Here is a 25,272-nt window from a genome sequence, read left to right as displayed (position 1 = left end):
AACCTTTTACTGTCACAGCTGCAGTGGTCCCTGCACTTCCTGCTTGACATGTGTAGCTTCCACTGTCTTCAGGTTTGAGATCCTTGATGTGGAGCTGGAGGAGGCAGCCATCTTGTTTCATCTCATACTTCCTGCTGGCTCTCAGTGGCAGCCTGTTCTTCTTCCATTGCACTGACACTCCAGGCTTAGACAGCTCACAGCACAGAGAGGCTGTAGCTCCCTCCTCAGCCTCCACACTTACTAACTCTTTCATGAAGAATGGAGGAAGCTCTAGGAAAATAGGCAAGAAAAAACAGAATTGTACATCTATAATGTAAAGGGAAGAGTACTTCAAACCTCACCAGAACAGAATTTGTACAGGTTTTTTGGAAAACCTATTTTCTAAGTGGGCAGGTTTACCATAATACAGTTGAGTGGCATAACATAATGACTACCACATAGACTGCAGAGGTACAAGTATTGTACAATAAAATGCAAGTACTTCTAATACAGAATTCTCCAAACATAGTTGACACACCTTTTACTGCCACAGTTGCAGTGGTCTCTGCATTTTCAGCTTGACATGTGTAGCTGCCACTGNNTTTGAGATCCTTGATGTGGAGCTGGATGAGGCACCCATCCTGCTTCATTTCATACTTCCTGTTAGCTCTCAGTGGCAGTTTGTTCTTCCTCCATTGTACAGACACTCCAGGCTTAGACAGTTCACAGCACAGGGAGGCTGTAGCTCCTTCCTCGGCTTTCACATTCTGCAGTTCGTCTTTGAAAAATGGTGGGAGCTCTGTGAAATTTAAAATATTTAGGGAGTAATTAGGGTGTTTTATTATAACAGAAATAGCTTTTGAGACAGTATCAAGTTAAGGCTAAATATGATGTAAAAAATTTTAGTTACACATGAGAGAATCTGTGCTCCACTAGGAAACACTTCCGCAAGTTCAGATGATACCAACTAATTATCTAAAAAGGTTTTTTATGATTTAAACCTTGCTGACACTGTAATATTTACTATGCAGATATCCAAATGTACAAACCTTTCACTGACACAATTGCAGTGGTCTCTGCACTTCCTGCTTGACATGTGTAGGTGCCACTGTCCTCAGGTTTGAGCTCCTTGATGTGCAGCTGGAGGAGGCAGCCATCTTGTTTCATCTCATACTTCCTGTTCGCTCTCAGTGGCAGCTTGTTCTTTTTCCATTGCACTGACACTCCCGGCTTAGACAATTCACAGTACAGAGAAGCTGAACCTCCCTCCTCAGCCTTCACGCTCTGCAATTCTTCTTTGAAAAAAGCCGGGAGTTCTGGGAAAGATAGAGCGGTAAGATGTTTGGTTTAATAGAAGAAACGTTTCAGACATTAGCAAGTAAGGGCAAAATAAGAGTAGAAATTGTGTTAAAGTTTTTGTAGCTACCTATGTGAAATATGCTTTCGCTCCATATTATAACAAATCATATGGAGTTTCAGGAAGCTTTCATTGCCACAAAAAGCACTGAAAAAAATAGATTCAGTCCTCTCTATGACATGCCATGCAAATCTTCAAATGCACACACCTTTCACTGACACAGCTGCAGTGGTCTCTGCACTTCCTGCTTGACATGTGTAGCTGCCACTGTCCTCAGGTTTGAGCTCCTTGATGTGCAGCTGAAGGAGACAGCCATCTTGTTTCATCTCGTACTTCCTGCTGGCTCTCAATGGCAGCCTGTTCTTCTTCCATTGCACTGATACGCCAGGTTGAGACAGCTCACAGTACAGGGAGGCTGCACCTCCCTCCTCAGCCTCCACACTTCTTAATTCTTTCTTGAAGAATGGAGGGAGCTCTGAAAAAAAAGGGTTGGCAGGGACAAAATTATATATCTTTATCATAAGAGGTACATGTGTGAGATGTCACCACAAAAAGATACAAAGCTTTTTGTTATTTTAGTTTAGCATAATAGTACATGCAGTATTTGTAGATTCACACAATCACAGGAAATTACCTGAAAGTCACTGCATTTGACGCTAGTATGTGGGCATAGAATGCCTTCAGTACTGACAACAAAGTGTACTGATTAAGTTACATTTGGGTGGGAATTGCTATGTTGGAAAATGCAATGAGTTCCAGGAAGTTCACACAATCACAGGAAAATATCTTAACTGACATATACATTACTTCTGTGCAGGTATAGATATAGTGACATTTGCAGTACACTGAATTATGTTGTGTGGTTAAATGCACGCAGAGCCAACACAGTTGTTCACTGCCAAACGGACATACCTTTCACTGACAAAGTTGCAGTGGTCTCTGCACTTCCTGCTTGACATGAGTAGCTGCCACTGTCCTCAAGCTTGAGCTCCTTGATGTGAAGCTGGAGAAAGCAACCATCTTGCCTCATCTCGTACTTTCTGCTGGCTCTTAGTGGCAGTCGGTTCTTCTTCCATTGAATCGGCACTCCGAGTTTAGACAGCTCACAGTACAGGGAAGCTGAACCTCCCTCCTCAACTTCCACACTCTGCAATTCTTCTTGGAAGAATGGTGGGAGCTCTGGGAAAGGGGGATGAGGATTTAAAGACATTTGTTGTAATAGGAACATTTCATAGTATAATTTGACAAATCTTATTACTATTCAAATAAAGCAGGTATAACAGTTAGCATTCCAAGGGAAGAGGGTACATTTTACAGTATCTACCTGTTACAGTAAGTTTGGCACTGCTCTGCACATCCCCTGTATCACACGAGTATATGCCAGTGTCCAGGGGATCCACATCATGGATAAGCAACAGGTTGACTTTTCCTTCCTTACGTATCTCATATTTATCACCATTTTTTAGGGGGATGTGGTTGCGCCTCCAGGTAACCGGAGAGGTAAAATCTGAGGTCATGCAGGACAAAGTTGCTGTCTCTCCTTCCATGATCACGACATCTTTAGGCTTCTCTTCAAATAAAACTAGGATTTGAGATAAAATGACACTTTAGAATGCCTGATTCAAAGGAAATCGTTTTATCTGAAATTACACATTAGTGATGAATAATAAAAAAGTTTCCCTTATGTTTCTGCTCACCCTTGGGCTTAGGAACAACTAGCAGACGTGCAGAGGTCCTCTCCTCCCCGATCACAAATGCCACAGTGCCCGTCTCCTCAGGTGTTGTCATGGTGAGGACCAGTCGGTGCAGGCGTCCCTGGCACATCATCTGGTTCATCTCGTTCTTCTGCAGAGGGCTGGAGCCAAGCCACCAGACCCCTTCACTCACGTCTGCATGGCTCAACTCACACTCAAACTCTGCGTCCTCACCCGCTGTCACCGTTATGCCTTGCAGCTCTGTAACGATCCGCACACGCTCTGTGGAGGAAGAGGAAGCTATATACAGCTGGATTTTTAGAGATGGAGATGGAATGTGATTAATTTTACAACAACTTAGATGAGAGTGACCTGTTGGTTCTATTCATGCCGCATTTCTTGAACTGTAAATGAATTAGCCAGATATATCAGTAAATAACAGTGAAATATCAGTAAAATTCTACTTTAGTATCCACCTACCCCTCACAATCAGCTTGGCAGTGGTCTTCTTGCCTCTGGAGATACAGGAGTACTCTCCAGCATCCTCCAGATACAGTTTTTTAATCTCCAGGGTGTGTGTGGGGCCTTTCTTCTTTAAAATGTATCGCCCTCCATCTTCCACCACAATGTTGTCCTTCTTCCAAGTCACAGGGACATTAGCACTGGAAACTTCACAAGACAGCAGCACAGACTTCCCCTCCATCACGGCTTGGCTTTCCAGTTCCTTCTCAAAGAACACAGATGCTGCGGCTGGTAAAAGACAGAAAAGAGACGGTATGTTACAAAAGTGTCGCACGTGTGGGTGCTGCTTAGCGTAACACAAAATAGCAGCATGTCAAATACCTCTCACGTTCACTTCAGCAGTTGTCTTCTGTTCCCCTAAGATGCAGCTGTACTCCCCGACGTCCTCGGGCTGGATGTTTTTGATGTGCATCTCAGCTATCTTCCCTCTCAGGGTCATCTGATATCTTCCCCCATGATAGAGCTGATCCTCGGCCTTCCACCACTGCACAGGCACGCCGGCCCTGGACAGTTCACAGCGAAGGCTCACGTTTCCTCCTTCAGGGGCCTCCTGGTTCTTCAGACCCATTTTAAAGGAGAGAGGGATAGCTGTGGAAAAATCAAGCGCATTTTGTGTTTTTTTTTTTATGTCTATCTATGACTGCCATGAAGGTGAAAACACTGTACCTGAATCAATCAAATAGAACATTTCAGCAGATTGGATAAGGTGGTTTAACTTTTTGCTTTGTAAATGCAAAAAGACACAAACATTCTTTCATTTACAATCTTCCCTTACGTGTAATGGTGATGTTGGCTGTGGTCTTGACGTCACCATATATACAGCTGTAAAGTCCACTGTCCTCCAGCTGTGTGTTTTTGATGGTCAGCTCCATGATGCTGTTTCGATTTTTAATCTGGTACTTGAAATTATTCTTCAGCAGCTCTTGTCCTTTCCTCCACTCCACAGCAAGGCCAGGCTTAGACAGCTCACATCTCAACGTCACACTGTTCTCCTCCTCCACCTGCTGGTTCTTTAACTTTGTCTTGAATGTGATTGGAGGAGCTGCAAGGAGAACAGCCAAAGAGTGGATATTTTCTAAAAATGGAGAAGGTTTAGATATTCTCTAATCATGTTTTCAGCTCGGGATCTCTAGCTTACCTTTGACAATTAGCTCAGCAGTTGATTGGCTATCGTCAGTCTTGCAGGTGTATTTCCCAGCATCGCTCTCCTCTATGTTGTTGATGATCAGTTTAGTGAAACGTCCCTCCTGTTTCATCTCATATTTGTATCCAGGTTTGAGGATCACTCTGCCTTTCCTCCAGTCGACTGGAGCTCCAGGTTTGGAGAGCTCACAGCAGAAAATGCCACTGTCCCCTTCCTTTACCTCCAAATTCGCCACCTCTTGTTTAAATGTCACTGGAATTGCTGATAAAAAACCATCAAATTAAGCAAAATCTGAAATGATTCACTCTTTCATTTTCCCACACAATTCAAAATAGTTTCTTGTAAGATTTCTTAACACATCTACCATACTTTGTGGGAAATACTAGGTCTGTCTCACTGTGGTTAAGAAACAAAATGTCGTTCCATGTAATGGCTGAAGCTTACCTCTTACTTTAATGTCAGCTGAAGTCACAACAGTGCCAACAAAACAGCTGTACTCCCCAGCATCTCTGAGAGTCAAATGTCTGATCAGCATCTCAGTCACCCTGCCTTCTTGCTTCATCTGATATTTTTCTCCCTCCTTCAGAAGTTGAGCGTCTTTCCTCCACTCTACTGAGACTCCTGGTTTAGAAAGCTCACAGCGCAGTGTCACGCTGCCTTCCTCCACAGCTTCCTGGTTCTTCAACTTTTGCTTGAAAGTTACCGGGATCGCTGAAGAGTGACATCACAGACAGACAACGCAAAATACTGTATAAGAAGTGCAGATTACCGAAGCATAGTTATGTTACTATGTTACATCATGTGTAATGGCTTTCACCAGTGATGATGATGGTGGCAGTAGTTTTTATGTCATCACAAACACAGCTGTATGTGCCACTGTCCCCGGGCTGGCTTTTCCTGATGAGGAGCTCCAGTGTGGAGCCGTTCTGCTTCATTTGGTATTTCTCTCCGTTGGTCAACACGTCGTCTCCCTTCTTCCACTGCACTGATGTGCCAGGTTTGGAGAGCTCGCAGCAGAGTGTCACTCCGTTACCCTCCTGCACCTGAATATTCTTGAGTTCTTGAAGGAATTTGATGGGCCGTTCTAGAGTAAACCACAGGAGGAGAAGGAGTCTGTTTTGCTGCTCTTTAGTCCTGACTGAAAGCTGTTCTATACTTGCTAACACATTGATCGTTTATTCACCTCCTGTACTAATATATTCCATCTTGTCTTTCAACCAACCAAATCTTATGCAATGTATTTGTTTATGTATACTACTACAACAAGTTGTGACCCAGAAATCCCCTAAAACCACCAATAACTCCACAATGTATATGTCAACTTTGTCCATTTTGCATTTAGTTCTGTGTTGTTTTGGTTTGTATTTAGCATGTTTCTATTTTAGCATTTGATTTACTGTGTATTCATTTGATCTTCACATACTTAGTGCGTTATATGTTCACAACATATGAAGCACTAAAGCAAAGTAATGCAAGTGTATCCAGTACTCACCATTCACAATGACTGTAGCTGTTGTCTTTTGTTCTCCACACATACAGGTATAATCTCCAGTGTCGTCCAGACTGAGGTCTGCAATCTTCATCTCCACTTGCAGGTCTTTCTTCCTCATCTGGTATTTGTCTCCATTTTTCAACAGCTCTCCTGCTCTCCTCCACTCCACCGACGGGGCAGGTTTGTTCAGCTCACAGCGCAGAACCACACTGTTGCTCTCCGTCACCTCCTGGTTAACTAGTGGCAGCTTAAAACCTGGTGGTAAACCTGTCAATAAAAGAAAATCTTATTATGTAATATATATATATTATATAAATGGCTAAATAGCCAAAATGTTTTACAATCTGTAGTTCATTTCTCCATTCACACACACACACACACACACACTGATGGCAAGCTACCATGCAAGGTGCTCGCCTAACCATCGCGAACAATTTGGAATTCAGAGTCTTCAGCAAGAGGCTTTAACAAGAATAAAATTTAGGACCAAATAAGGGTTGAAAAAACTCTCTGCTGAAGCAAAACAGGTAAAACATGGCAACAATTATGTGATCATGCAGAGATCTACTGGATTCAGTGGATTCCATAACCAATTTCCTTGACTTCAGTATGACAAGGAACATGATATATGTTACATGGGAGTTTCATTATGACAGTGATGTAAGGGACATGGCAGGTATGATCACAAGAAAATCTGTCATGCTCCTTTTTTCTAGCTAACTATTCAGTTTAAACAGTGGAATGGATTATATGACAATCCATTTTAGGACGTAACTTACATTTTCTATCCCAATCTACCCCCAAAAGTCCTTTTTCTGGCACAAACTATCAAACTATGTTACACCACTTACATAAAGCTAATACTAATGCTAGAGTTTAGTTAGATAAGTGTTTGGGATGTATCTAATTGCAAACTATTGCCTGAAGTTACAGTATGACATGATGTGACTCTATATCCCATCTACTGTATCTTTTCACCCAGCTCACAAGAACAAAATGTACAGTACAAACTGTGACATTTACCCATAAGCATATTGGGTGACAAGATATGAAACTATCATTTCTCCATTGAGTTTTAGTGAAACAACATAATGGATCTCACACAGTGCTAATACCCACTATGTCTATTTTGTATTTGTACTATGTTTGAGCTGACCTCTTTGACGTCTGCGCTCAGGTGATTCTGTTGAACACATTAGGAAAATTCAAAAAAAGAGAAAGAAATGTGCATAAAATAATGAATCCAGCATACTTGCAGTAGTTTCAACATAAATTCCTCTTACCTTGGACGGTGAGTTCAGCAGTTGATTGGCTGTCTTTAGTCTTGCAGGTGTATTTCCCAGCATCGCCCTCCTCTACGTTGTTGATGACCAGTTTAGTGAGACGTCCCTCCTGCTTCATCTCATATTTCTCTCCAGGCTTCAGGATCACTCTGCCTTTCTTCCACTCCACTGGAGCTCCAGGTTTGGAGAGCTCACAGCAGAGAACTCCACTGTCCCCTTCTTTCACGACCAGGGCCTGGATCTCTCGTTTGAATGTCACAGGAAGTGCTGTTGTGGGAATATTAGAAAATCTTGAGTTCATTGAATGCACTGATTTGCAACCTGCCATGCCATTTACCCTGCTTCTACTTTATTTAAAGCAATAACATTTCACACTTTGGTATCACAGGTATGGGATTTGGGATTTTGTACTTTAGGAGATGTACATACACATTCAAAATCTAACGGGACCTGTGGTTATGTCACAGGTGCACGAATTAAGTAAGTAAGAGATATACTGAGACAGCTGAGTCATGGCAGCACCCATAATAACAGCTTTTTAGATATAATCATGAAAATAACAGGGTATAACCATATAATCATTATTTTAAATGACCTGTGAAGATAACATGGGCAACAGGTTTGAAATTCCACAGGCTTCAAACTTACGTTTCACTTTGACTTCAGCTGTGGTTTTCTCATCTCCTGTGATGCAGCTGTACTTCCCTGCATCCTCTGGTAGGACATTGAGAATGGTCATCTGAGCTGTCTTTCCGTCCAGCTTCATTTGATACTTTCCTCGAAATATCTCCTCAGACAGCACCTGAGCACCTCTCTGCCACTGCACCGGGACTCCCTTCTTTGACAGCTCACAGCGTAATGTCACACTGTTCCCTTCTTCAGCCTCCTGGCTCTTCAGGCTCACTTTAAATGTGGCAGGAACAGCTGTTGAAGCAAGCACAGATACTGTTCATGCATGTGAAGCAGAACACCGGCAAGAACGTTAAAGAAGCATTTTACAGGTAGCTCAATAAAAAAAAGAATAAACAAAGAAACAAGTGCGTATGCTGCACTACAAACATTAAACATACCGATAACTTTTACAGTGGCCTTTGTCCTCTGCTCTCTACACACACAGGTGTAGACCCCGCTGTCCTCTGGATCAGCATCTCTGATGATCAACTCCAGGGCCGATTCTCTCTGCTTAATCTGGTACTTGTCTCCATTCTCCAACAGATCTCCTCCAAGCCTCCACTCCACTGAGACACCAGGTTTAGAGATCTCACAGTACAGCGTTATGTTATGTCCTTCCTCCACTTGGAGGTTCTTCAGCTTTTGCTTGAAGGTGACAGGAAGAGCTGAACGCCAAAGATAAAGTTTGAAAAATAAGAAAGAAATCAAGAATTTAATGAACATTAAATTTCCACGTGTATTGTTGTGATATTTAGCTTTTACACAACTATGTGCCAGTGAAGAATACAAATAAAGCTTAGCATCTTGCTACATGATGGAGAGTAACATTAACTACTATCACATTTTCAGTTCTTACATTCTGAGATCTGGCTGCATGATTTTATATCTAAACCAGTGTATTTTTACACTTTATACTCTTTTGCAGTCGGTTTACTGCCTTTTAAATGGTTCTCAGTTGTTGTTTTTTAAATACATATATAATCTAATTCAGCTTAATGCTTGTTGTGTATTGCTTTTTTAATTCTGTTTTGTTATGTTTAATGTCATACTTTGTGTGAGTAACCTACTTGTTACTATAGGAGGAACATACTTCATTAACTTATGTTCTGATCTGACCTTATATTAATATGACTTCCTACAAAGTAAACATTGTAGAACATAATGAAACACTGTCAGTAACAAACCTACCGTTAACAGTCAGAGTTGCAGTGGTCTCTATGTTTCCACAGATGCATGTGTAGATATCGCTGTCCTCAGGTGCTACATCAAAGATCTTCAGTTCAATCAGCATGTCTCTATGTCGCATGTGATATTTCTCTCCATTGCTGATGAGTTCATTGCCCCTCTTCCTCCATTCCACACTGTGACCAGGTTTTGAGAGCTCACAGCGTAAAGTCGCAGTGTTGCCCTCCTCAATCAGCACGTTCCTCAGCTTCTGCTTGAAGGTGACTGGGAGATCTGAGGATGACCATAGATTGAATAATTATTGTTGATGAATTACTGATATTTATTAAGTACATCTGTCAAATTTTGTTGATCACTAAATATCATCAGCCTATTGGTAAATCATGTCCTACCAGTGATTTTGACAGTGGCAGATGTCATCTGATCAGCACACACACAGCTGTAGACCCCACTGTCTTCAGGCACTGGCTTCCATATCAGGAGCTCCAGGGTGGTTTCCCTTTTCCTTATCTGGAACTTAACCCCGTTTTTCAACAGCTCATGTCCCTTCCTCCATTCTACTGGAAATCCAGGTTTAGACAGCTCACAGCGCAACATGACATTACTTCCCTCCTCTGCTTGCATGTTCTTTAACTGCTGTGTAAATGTAATGGGAATAGCTGGAAAACAAAAGTTGACTTTTTGAAGTAAATAGATTTAGGAGCGAGGTAGAAATGCTGAATCTATGCATAGTATTGGTGAATAGATTTGATGCATGGGAATAAATACATCAATAATATGCCAGGCATTCAGCAACTTGTCATAGAGATATGAGCCAAACACATTTTGAAGCACAACACAGCACTCATTAAAACATCTTAAGCCCTATAACAGAATGCATTTTCTTTCTGTGTAATGGAGCTTTTTAACAAACAAAATTGTTTCATAATACAGACAAATCTGAGAGGATAATTATGCTGTGAAAATATATGTTGTATTTTATTCTGGAAAGTAAAACCGTGGCTGACTGGGATATCTAAGACCACAGTACGAGAGACTGAGTTCATGTGCACGCATCATAAATAAAAAAATACTGAAATTACTTACAAATACACTGTTGTGAAAGTGTGTATGCCACATATTTGGTAAGATTACAAAGACAGACTTGCAATAATGTAAGTTTTTGGTAAAATTAACAATAAAGGTAAGGAAGATTGCATACCATGCACTTTGAGGCTTGTTGTAGTGTGGTGATCTCTGCACTGACAGGTATATTCTCCTGAGTCCTCAGGCTTTAGTGCTTTGATGGTTAGGGAATTGATTGTCTTCCTCTGTTTCATCACGTACTTGTCTCCAGGCCTGATACACTCAAAACCTTTCCTCCAGTGGAACTGGACCCCAGGCAGAGAGTACTCACAGGTCAGGGTCACAGTCTCCCCCTCTTTGGCCTCCACAGTCATTAGAGGGTGGGTGAACTCTGCTGGGATGGCTAAAAAAAAGAGGAAAAACAGAAGAATGCTAACTTTTCAACAATAAGCAGAAAAACTAATGTTATTACAAATTTTACCTGTATAATCAGTAACACTCCTCTGGCATTTAATGATGGGCAATAGTAAGTAATAGCAGTCCTACAATAACTGTCCAATAAAATGCTAATCATACCTTTGACAGTTACCACGGCTCTAGTTGTAACAGATCCAGCACTGCACTCATACACTCCGGCATCGTTATTGCAGACCTCCCGAATCGTCAGCCGAGCCTCACAGCCGGAACGACTGGCAAAATACCTTGAGGAGTTCCACATCAGACAGCCATCTTTGTACCACAGGATGTGACATGGCTTGGAGGTCACACAAGACAAAACCAAACCACCACCTTCAATAGCCTCACAGTCTTCCAGTGCTTTAATGATGGTGGGACGCCTCTCTAATAACAAGAGGAGATGAAGCCAAATCAAGACCACATTAAATGTGACTTAAATACACACAATGAAACTCTCTGGCAGATTGAAACCTCACCTCTGACCAACAGTGAGGCATACGATCGTTTGTCCCCTGCTGAAAACGAGATAGTGCCAGTGTCTTTGCGGGCGAGCTGTCTAAATGTGAGTGTGTGGTAGCCTCCAGGCACCATCTGGATCTCATTGAGCTGATTGGTGTACAGCAGGGTCTCGTCCAGATACCACTTGACTCCAATGTAGTCACTGGGACAAATTCGACACCTGAATGTGACAGTGTCGCCCTCAAGACACTCAACATCTTCCAATTCATCCAGGATCAACACCTTCTGACCTGAGAAAAACATGGAAAATATGGAGGGGTCAAATATCACAAAAATGTTTCATACATAGTGGCTACTAGAAGCCTTAATTAACATCCTTAGTACTTTATTGAGCATTACACTCAATAGAAATGGAAGAATTGAGGATTATTTTCAGTATCGTTTTGGCAAAGGATTTTAGCTTTGCATGTATACCCACAGTAAGAATACATTATTTTGCTGACATGCAGTATCTGTGTTAAATAATATATTGCAATTCTGTTATTATCATATATCAATTGAATATAAGCCTTGAAATCAAGACTTCAATGGAGAGTGAGAAGAATACAATTCATGTAATATTGGGCTATTTTTAAATGTGAAAATATATCCCAGAATTTCTCCTACAACTGAATTGACATTTAAGATAAAGATCCATCCTTATATAGCCCGCATAACAGTATCTTTAGCCCAAATAACATTTGGCCCCAGTTTAATTTAAATGAACACCCCTGAACCACACTGATGCAGTGAATATGTTCTCACCCTGCACAGTCAGCTGTGCCCGGCTCTGCATGGTACCAACATCGCATATGTAAATATCTGTGTCCGACTTCTCCAGACAGGTGATGGTCAAGGACAGCACCACGCCCTTCTGCCTGATGACGTACTTCCTACCACACCTCAGCTCCACCATGCCCTTCAGCCAGGTCACCCGCTTGGCTGGCCGCCTGGTCTCACACTCCAGGGTAACTTTACCCTTTTCCTCTGCTCGTGTGTCCCTTAACTCCCTCGCAAATGTGTGCTGGAGTTCTGAAAGGAGATAACAAAGTTTAAAAAGATTGCAGAACACCACACTGTATCGTAAATAGTCATCATCAAACATTTATTTTGAAAGCCCTCACCTACCTCTGATCTCCAGCTTGGCACGCGAGGCAACGCCTTCGGCCTCACAGCAGTAATCTCCAGAGTCTCTGATGGTGGTATTCTTGATAACCAATCGCGCCAGGTTCTTCTCCACACTCATCTCGTACTTAGGGCTCTGCCTAATCAAATGGCCATTTTTCAGCCAATGTATGATGACGTCTGGTTTGGTAATCTCACAGCTCAACTCTGCATCCTCACCCGGCACCGCTTTGACATTCAACAGGTCCCTGAAGATGTGCACTGGCTTTTCTAAAGGAGGGGAAATACAAATTGCTCACATTCTGGCTAATTTCAAGATAAAATACAGAGTCTTCCCCATATACACAAATGCAGATAAAACAGTGCTGAGTATTTTATCTGAGATGGCCAGTATTCACCTTTAACAAAGAGCATGGTCCTACAGCTCAGGTCTTTAATTGTAAACACCACGTCTCCAGCGTCGGTCAGCATAGCATCTCTAATGGTCAACTTATACTTGCGACCATTGTTGATAACCTGGATACGGCTATTGGTGACCACCACCTGGCCATTGATGGTCCATGAAGGCTCATCATCAAGATCATGAGAGAGCTCACAGTCAAAAGTGCAGCTTTCGCCTTCCAGGACAGATGTTGTCTTCAAACGCTGAACAATAGTGATGTGTAAGTCTGTAAATAAGATATTAAGCAAAGAAGCCTTATTACAATAAATATACCTTAAAGATTTAGTGTCAGTTTTCTGAAAAAAAATTGAGGTTCATTCTCTCATTCTGTCATTCATTTGATGGCAGACAGCTTATTGTGATATTGATGTCTTCCCAAATTACCAACAACTTTTTCTACTACTTACCATGTACAGTAACTTTAGCCTTGGTCTGGCTGGTGCCCAGGTCACAGATGTACTGTCCAGCATCATCCTTGCTCAGGGAACGGATAATCAGTGCTATGGACTTCCCAAACTGAAGTAATTCGTGTTTATCATCTGCGGTCAGAACCATGTCATCCTTTCTCCAAACAGGGGTCACTGTCTCTTTGGAAATTTCACACTGCAGACAGACTTCCCCTTGCTCTTCTCCAACTGCATCCTCCAGTGACCTCAGGAACACTGCTGGGCGCTCTGGAGGAAAAAATTACTATTCATAGTATGCATGTTTCTCAGAAATCAATAAATAGAAATGTATATATGTATCAGAAAATAAAAAAGTTATCGCCCCAGCTGACCTTTGACCTTTAAGGTGGTTGTCTCAGAGAGAAGGCCTGCTTTGAAGGTGACCCTGCTCTCCTGTGGCCGCAGCTTCTTGATTGTGAGGCTGTGCATAGTGCCCATGTGCTGGATCCTGTTGATGGCGTTGGAATAGAGGCGAACATTGTTGAGGAGCCACTCCATGTTGGCAACCACATAGTTGAGCTCACATGAGAATGTGGCAATGCCATCCTCCTCAATTTCCACTGGCTCAAGGTGTTTAACCAACTTCAGTGTTCGCACTACAATAACAGGGAGAAATTCATTATGAATCTTCAACTGAGCTAACATAAATAGGTAGTGTAATAAAAATACAGAAAGTGTTGTTACTTTACCTCACAACTCAATTTTCCCTAGACCATAACCTACCTTCTACTCTAACATGTGCTGAGCTCTGTGAACCTCCAGCCATGCAGCGGTACTGTCCTGCATCCATCGCTGTCGTGCCATGAATGGTCAGCTCTGCTCGTTTCCCTTCTCTCTTCATGCTGTACTTGTTTGAGGTTTTCAGAGCCGTACGACCTTTAAACCACCGCACCACCCTGGGAGAGGGGGCAAACTTACAGCTCAGAGTCACAGAGCTGTTCTCTTTCACCTCTACATCATCCAAGTGGTCTGCAACTTGAAGGGGTCGCTCTAGAGGGGAGAGATGTAAAGCCACTTAATGAGATATTCCTAAAAACCAGTCCAAACTGCACAGGGTGTGGTTCCTATTTACTTTTATATTTTTACTGTATTAATGTTTATATTGTGCACTGATATTTCATTTTAAACCACCGTTTTATCTTTTAGATAATAAGAAAAATCCAGTTCAATGACAACTTTACATTGCTTTATCCATGGTCTCTCTAGCATAATCAGACAACTCACCTTTGACAGTGAGCTGAGCAGTGGAACGACTCTTGCCAGCTACAAAGAGAACAGGGCCAGACATGGAGCTTTCTGTGGAGGTGAGACAGAGGCTGTGGAGGGTGCCCTCTCTGTCAATGTTCACTGCTATGCTGGGCTCCAGCACTTCACCGTTCAGGGTCCACCGGGGTGGCCTCCCTGATTTCAGGCTGGTCTCCACTTGGAACAGTGCTGGCTCTGGCTCCATCACCTCCACTGAGCGCATCCCCCGCACTATGCTGATAGCCTGCTCTGCATGTACAGCCATAATACACATCACCACTACTGACACGACTTACAACAGTACAAAAAAACACTCTTGATTGTATAGTTTGAACATTAGAAACACATGCATACAGGCATTACATGAATAAAAAACATACTGTAGGCTATAAACATAACATTGTGTATAACTGATATGATTACTGTGACAGCAGGAATCTCACCCTCCACCAGAAGCTGACAAGAGGTTTTGTCATCTCCTGCATCACAAGTGTAGGTGTCCTCATCCGAAGAGCAGACGTCATCGATGGTCAGCTGCCTGTAGATATCTTGGCTGATTAGTTGGTACTTCTTACTGGGCAGGAGCTCCTTCCTGTTCTTGTACCACCTGACCTGAGCATTAGGCCGTGACACATGGCACTCCAGCAGACCCCGGTGGTGATACATGGCTATCTTGACCCTCAGAGGACGCACTATTTGGACTGGGAGCTCTGAATAAGGGAGGAACAGGCTGTGAAACTTAAGTGACCAACTGGGGTCAGACATAATTTCCTCCATAAATATGTGTGGTTGTGACATTAACAGCCAGCACTTGGCTCACCTTTTACTGTGAGAGTTGCATATGATGAGACACGCTCTGCAGTAAATCTGATCTCTCCAGCATGTTCTGGCCTGACTGACTTGAAGAACAGGGTGTGAGTTTTACCTGTGATCAGATTAAAGCAAAAGGTACTGTATTTAACCAGATATTTATATAAATATACCTAGGAATGGCCCAGGACAACCACTCAAACGCACCTCGAAGCAAAAACTGGGGAGTATTTACCGTACACTCTTTAGGCCACCGTAAAACCCATGTGGTTGGTCTCTTACCCTGATGTCTGATCTTGATGTTGTCCCCAGGTCGAATTCGGCAGTCATCTCTGTACCACCGACCATCCACATCAACCTGGTTGACCTCACACAGGAAGTTCACGTGTTGACGCTCAATCGTGTCAACATCCTCCAGCTCCTTCACTATCTGGATGTCCCTAGCTGGCAGAAGATAACCAAACAAACTCTCTGATATCCTTGTAATTACTTTTTGACAAGATTTTTGTCTTGCTCCCTCTCTAGAGCCAGTGTTTGGTAGTGATAGTTGTTGAGATATTTCAATACAAACCAAAAATGTCAACCTGCTGGTGGTACTAGTGGAAAAGCCAGGGGATCACAAAAGTCACAAGGACTCAACCTCTAGAGACCATGAATGGCTGTACAAAATTTAGCCTGGAATAATAGTGACAGACCAACATAACTGTCCTTCCATCAAATGAATTAGGCTATTACCGTATTTACTGTAGTAGAAAAAGAGTGCAGTCATATTATAATGACTTTATTCCATAATTTAAACCTTGGCCTGGATTTTACCTAATATGTCCATTGTCTTTTTCACAGAATTAAAGTGTGACCATGCAAGTAGCAAAGTCTATTGTACTACCTTACCCGTGACGCTGAGTCTGCCTGAGGTCTGAACACCGTTGGCCTGAAAAGAGAACAGGCCTGCATCTGCCAAAGCCACCCGGTTCAGTATGAGGGAGTGTTTCTTCCCATGTGTGCTGATGCGACAGTTGGGCTTGGACTTAAGCTGCATCCCGTCTCTGGTCCACACACCCTCAATATAGGCCAGGTTGAGGGTCACCTCAAAGGAGCAGCTCTCACACTCAGACACCTCCACATCCTCCAAGCCCTTCACCACTTGCAGACGGTTCTCTGGCACACAAACACACCCAGCATTAGAAATTCAAAAAGCCTGTCTCATTAACTACACTGAAATTTACAACTTTGTTTGAGAACAGAACGTACTTGCAGCAGCTACTATTCCTCCAGGTTTATTGTCTCCCATGCCTCCTGCTCTTGTGTGATTGGGGAATCTTGATTGCTTTTTACCACAGTTATCACAGAAGGCCTACAACTATAATATGATAAGAAAAAAAAAGATATATTGGTTAATGTTCCGGCTCAGAAGATAACTCATAAATGCTTATATCATTGTTATAAAGGATATACAGCCATAAAACTGCCATCTTCCACCAACTCATTCACACTGCCATGCAGTGACATTCAGGGACATTCTGTCAGTACTTTTTTGTAATTAACCTCTGCTGCAATGTATGGCCCCGTGTTTGTTTTGGACAAACCTAAAATTCCCATGCCGAACAAATTACTCTCATGCTAATAATGATATAAACCATCGCTTCCAAAATGGCAACATTGTCAAAATGGATATACATGGCATCACCCTCATTTGGTTGATCCCTGTGATGGCATGCCAGGCCTCTCTGTAATCAGTAATCTCTGTCACCTTACTTGGCTGAGCTCAGCACCACCAATATAGACTCAGCTGTGATGCCACCTCCATGAGGCTGCATGAATTGAACTGAGCAGCTTTAAAAAAATAAACGAGGGGCCAAACGAGAACTACCAATTACTAAACTGATTGATATGATATTTGAGATCATGAGACACTGTTTGGAGGCTGGCTCCTCCCTCAATAATTAGGGGCATTAGGTTGTCTAAGCACTTCAAGAGAAAGGTTGTTCTATCTCAATATCTATCAGCTAAAATTACATTTCATGATGCGTCACATAATGACAATTAATGAATTTGCCAACCATTATCTAGATTAACGTGAAATGAATAAATAGATTCAAATAAAAATAAAACACCTCTGAAATGAGTACACTCAAAGCAGCTGAGCGTAAAATACCGTACACACCAATTAAGACTCCTGACCTTACATGAAACTTACATATCGTATACAACTATGCAGTATGATTAAACAAATGTTCTATTAATATTACATTCGATAGTGATTACCAGAACAACACAATATTATATCAGATCATATGCAACAATGCACCCACCTTCAACATAGACAGGTGTTTTCTTTAGATCCTTGCATGCCCTCCTGTTGCACCAATGGCAAAAAACAAAACACTTTTACCTGAAAAAACAGCTCAATAAAAGATCCACCATGGCAACAGATCTGTCTGAGTCTTGTCCTGTTTCTCATAAAGCCTTGAAGATTAACAACATACGTTTAGCCAAAGGAGACCATGCCCAGGTTTACAAGCTGCGTCCCAGTCCCCAAAGCAGACAGCCTATAGCACTTTCTCTTTTTTCTTGCTTTGATGGAGCGTAGTGCTGAACAGCTGACATATCTTTCCCCACATACTAACCTCAAAAATAGCCTTCTGTCAGTATGAGGGCAAAGATAGCTTTGGCTTTAATGCTGTGAGACAAGTCATGTCCAGCAGTAGAACTATCAAAAACAATCAAAATGTATACAATAGGCTCGGTGTGTTTGATGGTTTTCTAGTGTGCATGGATGAGTGAGCTTAGTCAGTTACTCCCAAGCATCTCAGTAAGTGAAAGTTACCTTCATGTAGTATGAGGATGCAGGTGAGCGGTCTACACCATTTGTACTGTCTGCACATGAACGTGTTGTTGTATACACAATCAAATTCACAACCAGGTTGCTTACACAGAGATCTGAGATCTCCTCCACCAAAATGACCAAGACAGAAGTAGAGCATTATGCATGTTATAAGGCTGGTGTAGTTTAATCACATGCTCTTTACAAACCAACCTATATCTGTCAGTGTGCTAAACCTCAAGTTAGAGAGATCAAAGTCTATGGATCTCCACAGAGAGTTTCCACCACTGCTGCAGTTGAAAGGTCACAAGAGATTAAACAACTTTAAGCCACACATTTCCTCTCTTAAATAACACTCGATCAGCATTCCCTTGGGAGGTAATTTACTGACATCAGAGTCAGTGAAGGTGGTTTGCTACCCATGATGGCTGAACACTAGGGGCTCAAAGGACATCAGACTAAAAAACAAAGAAAGCAGTAAAAGTAACACAGCAGCCATTCAATGCAGATATTAATTGAACATAGCTGGGAAATGCCAGTACACCCACCTCTAGCTCCTCCTCCTCCAAGATACTTTGGGCTAAGACGTTTGTGTTTGCATTACAACAACAAGGTTGACATTTGTGGGGTTCCCTCATCCAGACAGCAAGACAGAACAAAGCCAGCACTGCCCCGCATTGTGTTCCCCCTCAGTTTGACAGACAGCTCCATGTGCACTCTTAAGTCCAGTGAAACTCAACAAGATAATCTCTGTGCAGTCCTGCTGGGGCACAAAAAACAACTTGTCGTCACTGAGTAGGGAATGATGGCCCGCAGAAGCAAACCAGTCTCATTTTACAGATCTCCAGTAGCCCGATCATTACAAGGCTTTTTAACAGCTTTCTTGGACATTTGAGTGGAAAGGAATAAAGAGTCAATTTAAGGATACGTGAAGATCTTTTGCTTATGCATACCCCAACAGAACATGCATCATAATGAATTAATATTTGGGGTATTTTCTAAACAGGATGTCAAATTGCTTGAAGATTTAAGTGTGAAAAGAACACAAATCATCTCCCACCACAGTGAAGACAACAGTCTTGAAATGTGTGTAGCATCCTATCGATGGCGCACAACGGCTAAAAATAGAGTAATGTTAAAGGAACCAAGGCAATGTGAGGATGTGTTGAGTGAATTTAGAACTTGACAAAACAGCTGAACACTCCACCTAAGCCTCTGGATCCTTGTTTGGAAACACTCCCTCCTCCTGTGTGTCACATTTCCTCTGGTCCAGACTCTCTACACCTGACAGTGGTCATAAGAGGAGAATATAGAGTAATGTATTTTGTTCAACATATATATTACATTATGATTACTACAGTAGTCATCTGATCATGAGCCTAGTGACATAAAAGACCATTTTAATCCATGTGTTCTGTGTAACACCATAACGTGTTATTTTCCCAAATGTAGAATTCAGGCATGGCCATACAGTAGAACACCCTTACAACCTTAGATGCCCTTGACTGAAGCAAATAAAAGAAACAGCCTTGGTATGTCTAATTACAGCGTGGCCTTGAGTCTGATAACTATAGCCATAGGAGTCTGTGGACCCAAGCCAGACCACTGGATGTATTTCAGATCATATTCATATGGAATATGTAGTTTGGTTGGCTGCATATTAAGGTAAATATTTCAACAAGGATCAGTCATCCAGTTGATCAACTCCAAACATGATCATATACAGAGGTATGTATTACAAGGTTTAGGGTTAGTAAATATTGATTTTTAGTGATAAAAATGTAATGACTTTTTATGTTGTTTTGGACAAAATGATTATTAAAACCTGCTTAGAGGAAATTGAATATGATGGTCACAAGACAGCAGTTAGCACCTTCCCTTACAGACTGTACAAAGTCCTGTGTGAATTTGGGAGCTGTGGCTTTCTGTGTGCTTTAACCAAGTTTTAGTAACAGGTCCGATAACCTTTCATCATCATATTGTATTCACATTTCTAACATGAGATGTAAACATATCACTGCTTACCATTTCTGTTCTGCTCTGTTTTCTGCTCTAAACAACAAAACAAGCAACAAAAACAAAATGACTGCTTTTGATTGAATTTATTTAGTTCATAGCAGAAGGCAATTCACAGATTTAACTACAGTCAGCTGTGATAAAAACATCATGACACATTTATTTTTTCCCTTTCTTCTTTGTATCTTTTCCTTTAACTGGTGCCTCTTCTTCTTCCTTTCCTGCGGCAGCTTTAATCCTCTTCTTTCCCAGCGGGGTCTTTGCATACCAGTTCTGGTAATACACAAGAAAAAAAACACAAAAATCAACAATAAGAGTATAAACAAAACAAAAAAACACTAAAGAAAAAGCAAAAAACATAAACAAAATATTAACTATCCACCGTACTTTAAGAGCTTCTTCTTCCTCCTGAAACACAGGGTCAATCTTGGCTAATGGAGCAACAAACTCAGCAGCAGTGAGCGGTCTGTTTGTCTGCTGTAGGATGCGACGCTTGGTGACAACGGTCTGGATCACCTGGATCATGTGACCTGGTGTGTAGCCATCAGAAATCTTTGCAAGAGAGCTGAGGTCTAGTGCCCTGGTTACCTCACCTCCCTGCTTTTCGATCAGCTGCTTCCACAAGACTGATCGAAAACAGAGTCAAAGGTTATTTTGTAATAACATCCACCAAAGATAATACGTTATATTAAAAACTAATTGTTTCTAAACTTACTGTATCTTGAGCCGTAGTCAGGTCTTGGGATGAGGATGATTTTGCTATACATCTTACACAGTGACTTGATATCAGCGCTTAGTGGGTCTTTAGTTGTTCCTATTATCAGGACACGGTCCTCCCCTTTGATCAGCTTGAGAGACTTGGGCAAGTCTTTTTTCAAGCGTTTGGGATCTAACTGAGTACACATGAAAAATGATTCAATTGCCATGCAGATCGATAACTGAAACATTAAAAACAACACGATAATGTCGTTACACTTTTATCTTGATCAGAAATACCTCTTTTTCTTCCTTGGGAACTTTCTTGTAGAACATTTTTTCTGCATCTTCAATCCATATTACTGAAGGCTGCAGCAATCTTGCAACCTGTGTGAAGATGGTAATGAAGAACTGCATTTTTATTTTCTGGCCGAGCCAAAATGTAAATACCTGCGAGAGGCCCTTCAATACAATTCCTCATGTTCTATTAAGTTCACCATGAAATTTTAAACTTAATCAATAACAGGTACAACATTTTTCCATGCATACCAAAGATATTTACTGTTTGGCTTACAGTGTTTAGTGACAAGACCTCTACTGAAGTTAAGCATATGCATATAGGTTGGACTAAGTTTACACTTAAGCTTCAAAGAAATAAAATACTCATTTGCAGTTTCTAGAAAACCCACTATTATATGCTTAAATGGCAATGGCACAAAATTCGTTTAAATTCGTGTGTTACCTTAAATACCATGTGAAGCATCATGGCCAGGCCACTCTTGCCTGGGTACTTTCCTGCCGTATTTAGAGGAGACAGATCAAACAGGCTGGCACCTGTCTCCTGGCAGATTGCATGGACCAACATCTTCTTACCTACGCCTGCCGGCCCTGCCAGGAGGATGGCCTTTATCAGAGGAGCCTTCTCATGTACCAACTGAGAGCCTGCAGACAGCACACATCTTATACTCTAACCACAAACACTATTTTCAGTGACATTTATTTGAGATATGTAAATAAATAAATAGACTTGAATTACTATCTTACCTAATGGTAAAATTGCATACAGAGATAAAACCTGCCGCACATCCGACAATGATGGCATAGGCTCAATGTCATTTTGTCTCAGTGTGGTCCCAAGGTAGCTATAGTCACCTGAAAACAAGAGGGGACAGCTATTAGACTAATAGTTATTAATCTGCAAACTCTATCATTCAGAAAACTGCAACAAAGAACTCATCACAAAGATGAATGTGCCAAAACGACATTTTCATTGTGACCATAATGTTTTGGCGATCATCAACCAGAAGAGGGCAGCACATCACCACTAAATAGTTTCTACTTAACTTGACGTTACAAAAAGGCTCAATTGTAAGAGTTCTGTACTGTGTCAATGCACTGAGTGCAATCAGATTAAAAGTCCAATCACAAGAACACAGAGTTCTGAAAAATGGCACACTAGTTAACACAAACAATATATAAAGTCTTACCCAGGTAATCCTGCAGCCTAACATGTTTTGCCTGTTTCAACAAGCCCTGTTCCACCAGCTCCTGACACAGAGACTCAAGAGTCCTAGTAGATGTGCATAAATGATAAAATCGTTTTGTCCAGCATTAGCATTGACTAATTTATTGACTCACTTCTGAAAACAATATTCTTCATACATGCATCCTCTGTCTGACCTCACCTATCAGATGTTAAATCTTTCTCCTTTTTCTTCTTCTTGCCACTCTTAGATCCTTTCTTTTTCTGTGGAGTAAAATAAATACCATCAGGATACAGCTCAAGGTCAATGATGTCAACTGTGACCAAATCATCCAAGACATATACAATGTGTGGACTGCTATTTGTCTTTCACTTATTACCTTGGCATTTCCTTTGGCTTTACCACCCTTGTCTTTATCCACAGCTAGCTTCCATTCAGCCAGCTCCTGTCTCATCTGCTCATCTACCTGATACAAGCAGAACAGACTAATGAGTGCAAGTACAGGTGGTGCTTTTAAAATGTTTGGTGTTCTGTCATTAACATCACCTGTACTCGAATCTCTGCCTCAATAACTTTCCTCTTTTCTTCCTTGATCAGCTCTACCTCGTGCCTCTGGTTGAAGTTTCTGGACTCATTGCGATTTTGCCAAAAATCTGGGAATGACAAACCTTCAATTTAGGACTTGTTTATGTGAATGTGACTATTACACTACTATCCAATCTAAACAACATACTCTCAAACTGATTTTGAACTGAATGTGAATGTACAAGGGTTAACCTTTATTCATTTGAGGGGCTACACACTTTAAACAAACTGAGGACCACTGGATATCTTGACTTTATTCAATTCACACATACCTACAAAGGTTTTGTGTCCAACTTCTAAGTCTGACAGGAAAGCCGAAGGCAGCATCTTCAACCCTGCCTCCTCTTCCTGTGGTTCAAAATGAAGTTAGATTGATTCAGTGAAGGTGCAGCATTTCCGCCCGAGTGACCCTCTTGACAAATGATATGATGATTCTGATATTACCAGAATTTACTGAATATTATATTAAATCAATAAAAACATATTTAATGTGTTAGCCCTTACTTCCTCATCATCCTTCCCCTTGTCCTTTTTTCCCTTTTCCTTCTTCTCTTCCTTCCCTTTTGGTTTGTTGTTGGATTCCTCCTCTTCCTTTGCAGCAATTTCTTCCATCAACTGAAAAATGTGAGAAAACTCAAACACCAATCTCCTTCTGCAAACTACTATAAAACTATGCAAGGAATCATACTTTTAAACTCAGTGTGTATTTTACCTGCTTAGGGTCCTTTTCAGCAAAAATAAGAGCTGAGCCTCCGTCCTCTTCATCTGGGAAGTCTGGGAACGATCCTGTAGCATCACTATTTAAAAAACATTATTAGTATTTGATTAATTTCACACTCAACTGAAATAATAAAAATCATGACAAGCGCCTCTGTGCCACCTCACCGGCATTCAATGAACCACTGTCGGATCTGGTCTTTCATAGTCTTGCTTATGTCATGACCCTCCACATCCCGTAGTTGGTTTGTGATAGCAACGACGGACTTCTGATAGTCTTCGTCGTACTCCTCCTGTTTAATCCGTGTGCAAGCATCATTGGCCTTGGCAGTGATTTCTGCAGGGCAGGGCAACTTGTATTTTGGATCCATGGCCTAACATGGGAGTGAACAAACATACTTTATACGTTAAAAAACGGCTCTCCTTCATTTGTTGGCAGCTCTCAGAAGGAAATTACAATGATGGAAAAGAAAAGTTTAAAAGATTTAGTGGCATCTAGTGGCGTGGTGGTTCTTCACCTTCCCTTTCTAAGTGAAAGGGAGAAACTACGGTGGCTGCAAAAATGCAAACAGCCCTATCTAGAGACAGTTCTGTTCTTGGAGTCTGTCCTGCAGAGTCTATAGATAGAGAGAGAATTTTATTTTCAGGTGATTATACACCTAATAAAACCCATGAATATTATAATCCATTCTCTGCCAATAGATCCTCCTAAATGTTACATACTGAAAAAATCACGTGAGTGGTATTAATCTGATATAGTTGCTCCTTTTTAACAGGGAAAAAGACAAAGGACGCCATAAGGCCTTAACGTATACATTAGGTCGGTTTCATTGTACGAGTAGTTATGTAAAATGTTTTGGATTCATTTTTACAGTTCAAGACAATTAGTGAAATTGAAGGCCAATTCTACTCACCATTCCCAGAAAAACCATTTCTTCATCCCGAGCAATCTTTGCCATCTTCCTCTGTATGTAGCCCCTCCACACCTGCAGGTCACATTCAACCAAATCTTTCAGCATCAAAGATGACTCAAGCAAAAGAAAGAGTCATGAGGGATTATGTTGATAACAAGGACCTTCTGAATGCAGACCGCAGCCAACTCAATACCAGCTGTTCCAGGGTCCTTGGTCCTGTACATCCTGTTCATATTTCTGTTCTCTTCATTCAACTTTGCCCTCAGGCGTCCTTGGCGGGCCCTCTCCACCACTTGAATCATCTTAATAGCCTCCTCTTGACTCATGTCCTTGGCCATAAGAGGCTGTAGGAACCAGAAAAAGAAGTAGACAATATGTTTAAGATTTTCTTTTTAAATATATGTTACAAAATGAAATCATAATTGAAATGAACAACTGAGGTCATAAAATGTAAGATGGGGCTGCTTTCAAACTCACTTCTGGACTTTCAGTAACCTCCACCATTTTCAGGATGTCTGTCAGCATCGTCTTTCGTTCTAGTAGCTCTTTGCTGCGATCAATGAAGAAATAACGAGGGAGAGGGACCTCAAGATCGGCCTAGATGGATAGATAGATAGATAG

The 25,272-nt window shown here is 41.5% G+C and overlaps 2 protein-coding genes across 2 annotated transcripts in view; both read right to left on the bottom strand.

Annotated features, from left to right (window-relative positions):
• The window catches only part of obscna (obscurin, cytoskeletal calmodulin and titin-interacting RhoGEF a), a 39,795-nt gene extending 21,807 nt beyond the window's left edge, over window positions 1–17,988 (bottom strand). Inside the window, exons 1-35 of the mRNA XM_035653639.1 lie at window positions 17,728–17,988; window positions 16,667–16,775; window positions 16,307–16,573; window positions 15,698–15,859; window positions 15,426–15,530; window positions 15,049–15,315; window positions 14,585–14,854; window positions 14,084–14,350; window positions 13,693–13,956; window positions 13,322–13,588; window positions 12,871–13,140; window positions 12,476–12,742; window positions 12,113–12,379; window positions 11,326–11,598; window positions 10,970–11,233; window positions 10,530–10,796; window positions 9,721–9,987; window positions 9,332–9,601; window positions 8,542–8,808; window positions 8,120–8,395; window positions 7,472–7,738; window positions 6,189–6,455; window positions 5,514–5,780; window positions 5,141–5,407; window positions 4,691–4,957; window positions 4,328–4,594; window positions 3,874–4,140; window positions 3,511–3,780; window positions 3,034–3,330; window positions 2,661–2,918; window positions 2,249–2,515; window positions 1,545–1,811; window positions 1,029–1,295; window positions 518–778; window positions 4–270 (exon numbers count right to left, since the gene is read on the bottom strand). Coding sequence (XP_035509532.1) covers window positions 4–270; window positions 518–778; window positions 1,029–1,295; window positions 1,545–1,811; window positions 2,249–2,515; window positions 2,661–2,918; window positions 3,034–3,330; window positions 3,511–3,780; window positions 3,874–4,140; window positions 4,328–4,594; window positions 4,691–4,957; window positions 5,141–5,407; window positions 5,514–5,780; window positions 6,189–6,455; window positions 7,472–7,738; window positions 8,120–8,395; window positions 8,542–8,808; window positions 9,332–9,601; window positions 9,721–9,987; window positions 10,530–10,796; window positions 10,970–11,233; window positions 11,326–11,598; window positions 12,113–12,379; window positions 12,476–12,742; window positions 12,871–13,140; window positions 13,322–13,588; window positions 13,693–13,956; window positions 14,084–14,350; window positions 14,585–14,854; window positions 15,049–15,315; window positions 15,426–15,530; window positions 15,698–15,859; window positions 16,307–16,573; window positions 16,667–16,706 — 8,620 coding nt within the window. The 5' untranslated portion in view covers window positions 16,707–16,775; window positions 17,728–17,988. The remainder of the gene's footprint in view (window positions 1–3; window positions 271–517; window positions 779–1,028; window positions 1,296–1,544; window positions 1,812–2,248; window positions 2,516–2,660; window positions 2,919–3,033; window positions 3,331–3,510; window positions 3,781–3,873; window positions 4,141–4,327; window positions 4,595–4,690; window positions 4,958–5,140; window positions 5,408–5,513; window positions 5,781–6,188; window positions 6,456–7,471; window positions 7,739–8,119; window positions 8,396–8,541; window positions 8,809–9,331; window positions 9,602–9,720; window positions 9,988–10,529; window positions 10,797–10,969; window positions 11,234–11,325; window positions 11,599–12,112; window positions 12,380–12,475; window positions 12,743–12,870; window positions 13,141–13,321; window positions 13,589–13,692; window positions 13,957–14,083; window positions 14,351–14,584; window positions 14,855–15,048; window positions 15,316–15,425; window positions 15,531–15,697; window positions 15,860–16,306; window positions 16,574–16,666; window positions 16,776–17,727) is intronic.
• A 2,376-nt stretch (window positions 17,989–20,364) lies between these two features.
• Window positions 20,365–25,272, bottom strand: part of zgc:153738 (uncharacterized protein LOC558115 homolog) — a 6,283-nt gene continuing 1,375 nt past the window's right edge. Inside the window, exons 3-19 of the mRNA XM_035652746.1 lie at window positions 25,129–25,248; window positions 24,813–24,995; window positions 24,652–24,723; window positions 23,906–24,111; window positions 23,733–23,817; window positions 23,525–23,635; window positions 23,293–23,368; window positions 22,982–23,088; window positions 22,815–22,901; window positions 22,637–22,698; window positions 22,439–22,521; window positions 21,996–22,103; window positions 21,694–21,893; window positions 21,252–21,338; window positions 20,971–21,148; window positions 20,643–20,881; window positions 20,365–20,528 (exon numbers count right to left, since the gene is read on the bottom strand). Coding sequence (XP_035508639.1) covers window positions 20,415–20,528; window positions 20,643–20,881; window positions 20,971–21,148; window positions 21,252–21,338; window positions 21,694–21,893; window positions 21,996–22,103; window positions 22,439–22,521; window positions 22,637–22,698; window positions 22,815–22,901; window positions 22,982–23,088; window positions 23,293–23,368; window positions 23,525–23,635; window positions 23,733–23,817; window positions 23,906–24,111; window positions 24,652–24,723; window positions 24,813–24,995; window positions 25,129–25,248 — 2,118 coding nt within the window. The 3' untranslated portion in view covers window positions 20,365–20,414. The remainder of the gene's footprint in view (window positions 20,529–20,642; window positions 20,882–20,970; window positions 21,149–21,251; window positions 21,339–21,693; window positions 21,894–21,995; window positions 22,104–22,438; window positions 22,522–22,636; window positions 22,699–22,814; window positions 22,902–22,981; window positions 23,089–23,292; window positions 23,369–23,524; window positions 23,636–23,732; window positions 23,818–23,905; window positions 24,112–24,651; window positions 24,724–24,812; window positions 24,996–25,128; window positions 25,249–25,272) is intronic.

This window comes from Morone saxatilis, unplaced genomic scaffold (genome assembly GCF_004916995.1).
Source record: "Morone saxatilis isolate NCDOM2014 unplaced genomic scaffold, NCSU_SB_2.0 Contig12, whole genome shotgun sequence".
In the NCBI taxonomy this organism is placed as follows: domain Eukaryota; kingdom Metazoa; phylum Chordata; class Actinopteri; family Moronidae; genus Morone; species Morone saxatilis.
Note: the sequence above shows the minus strand (reverse complement) of the source record. Positions and strands in the feature narration are given on the sequence as shown.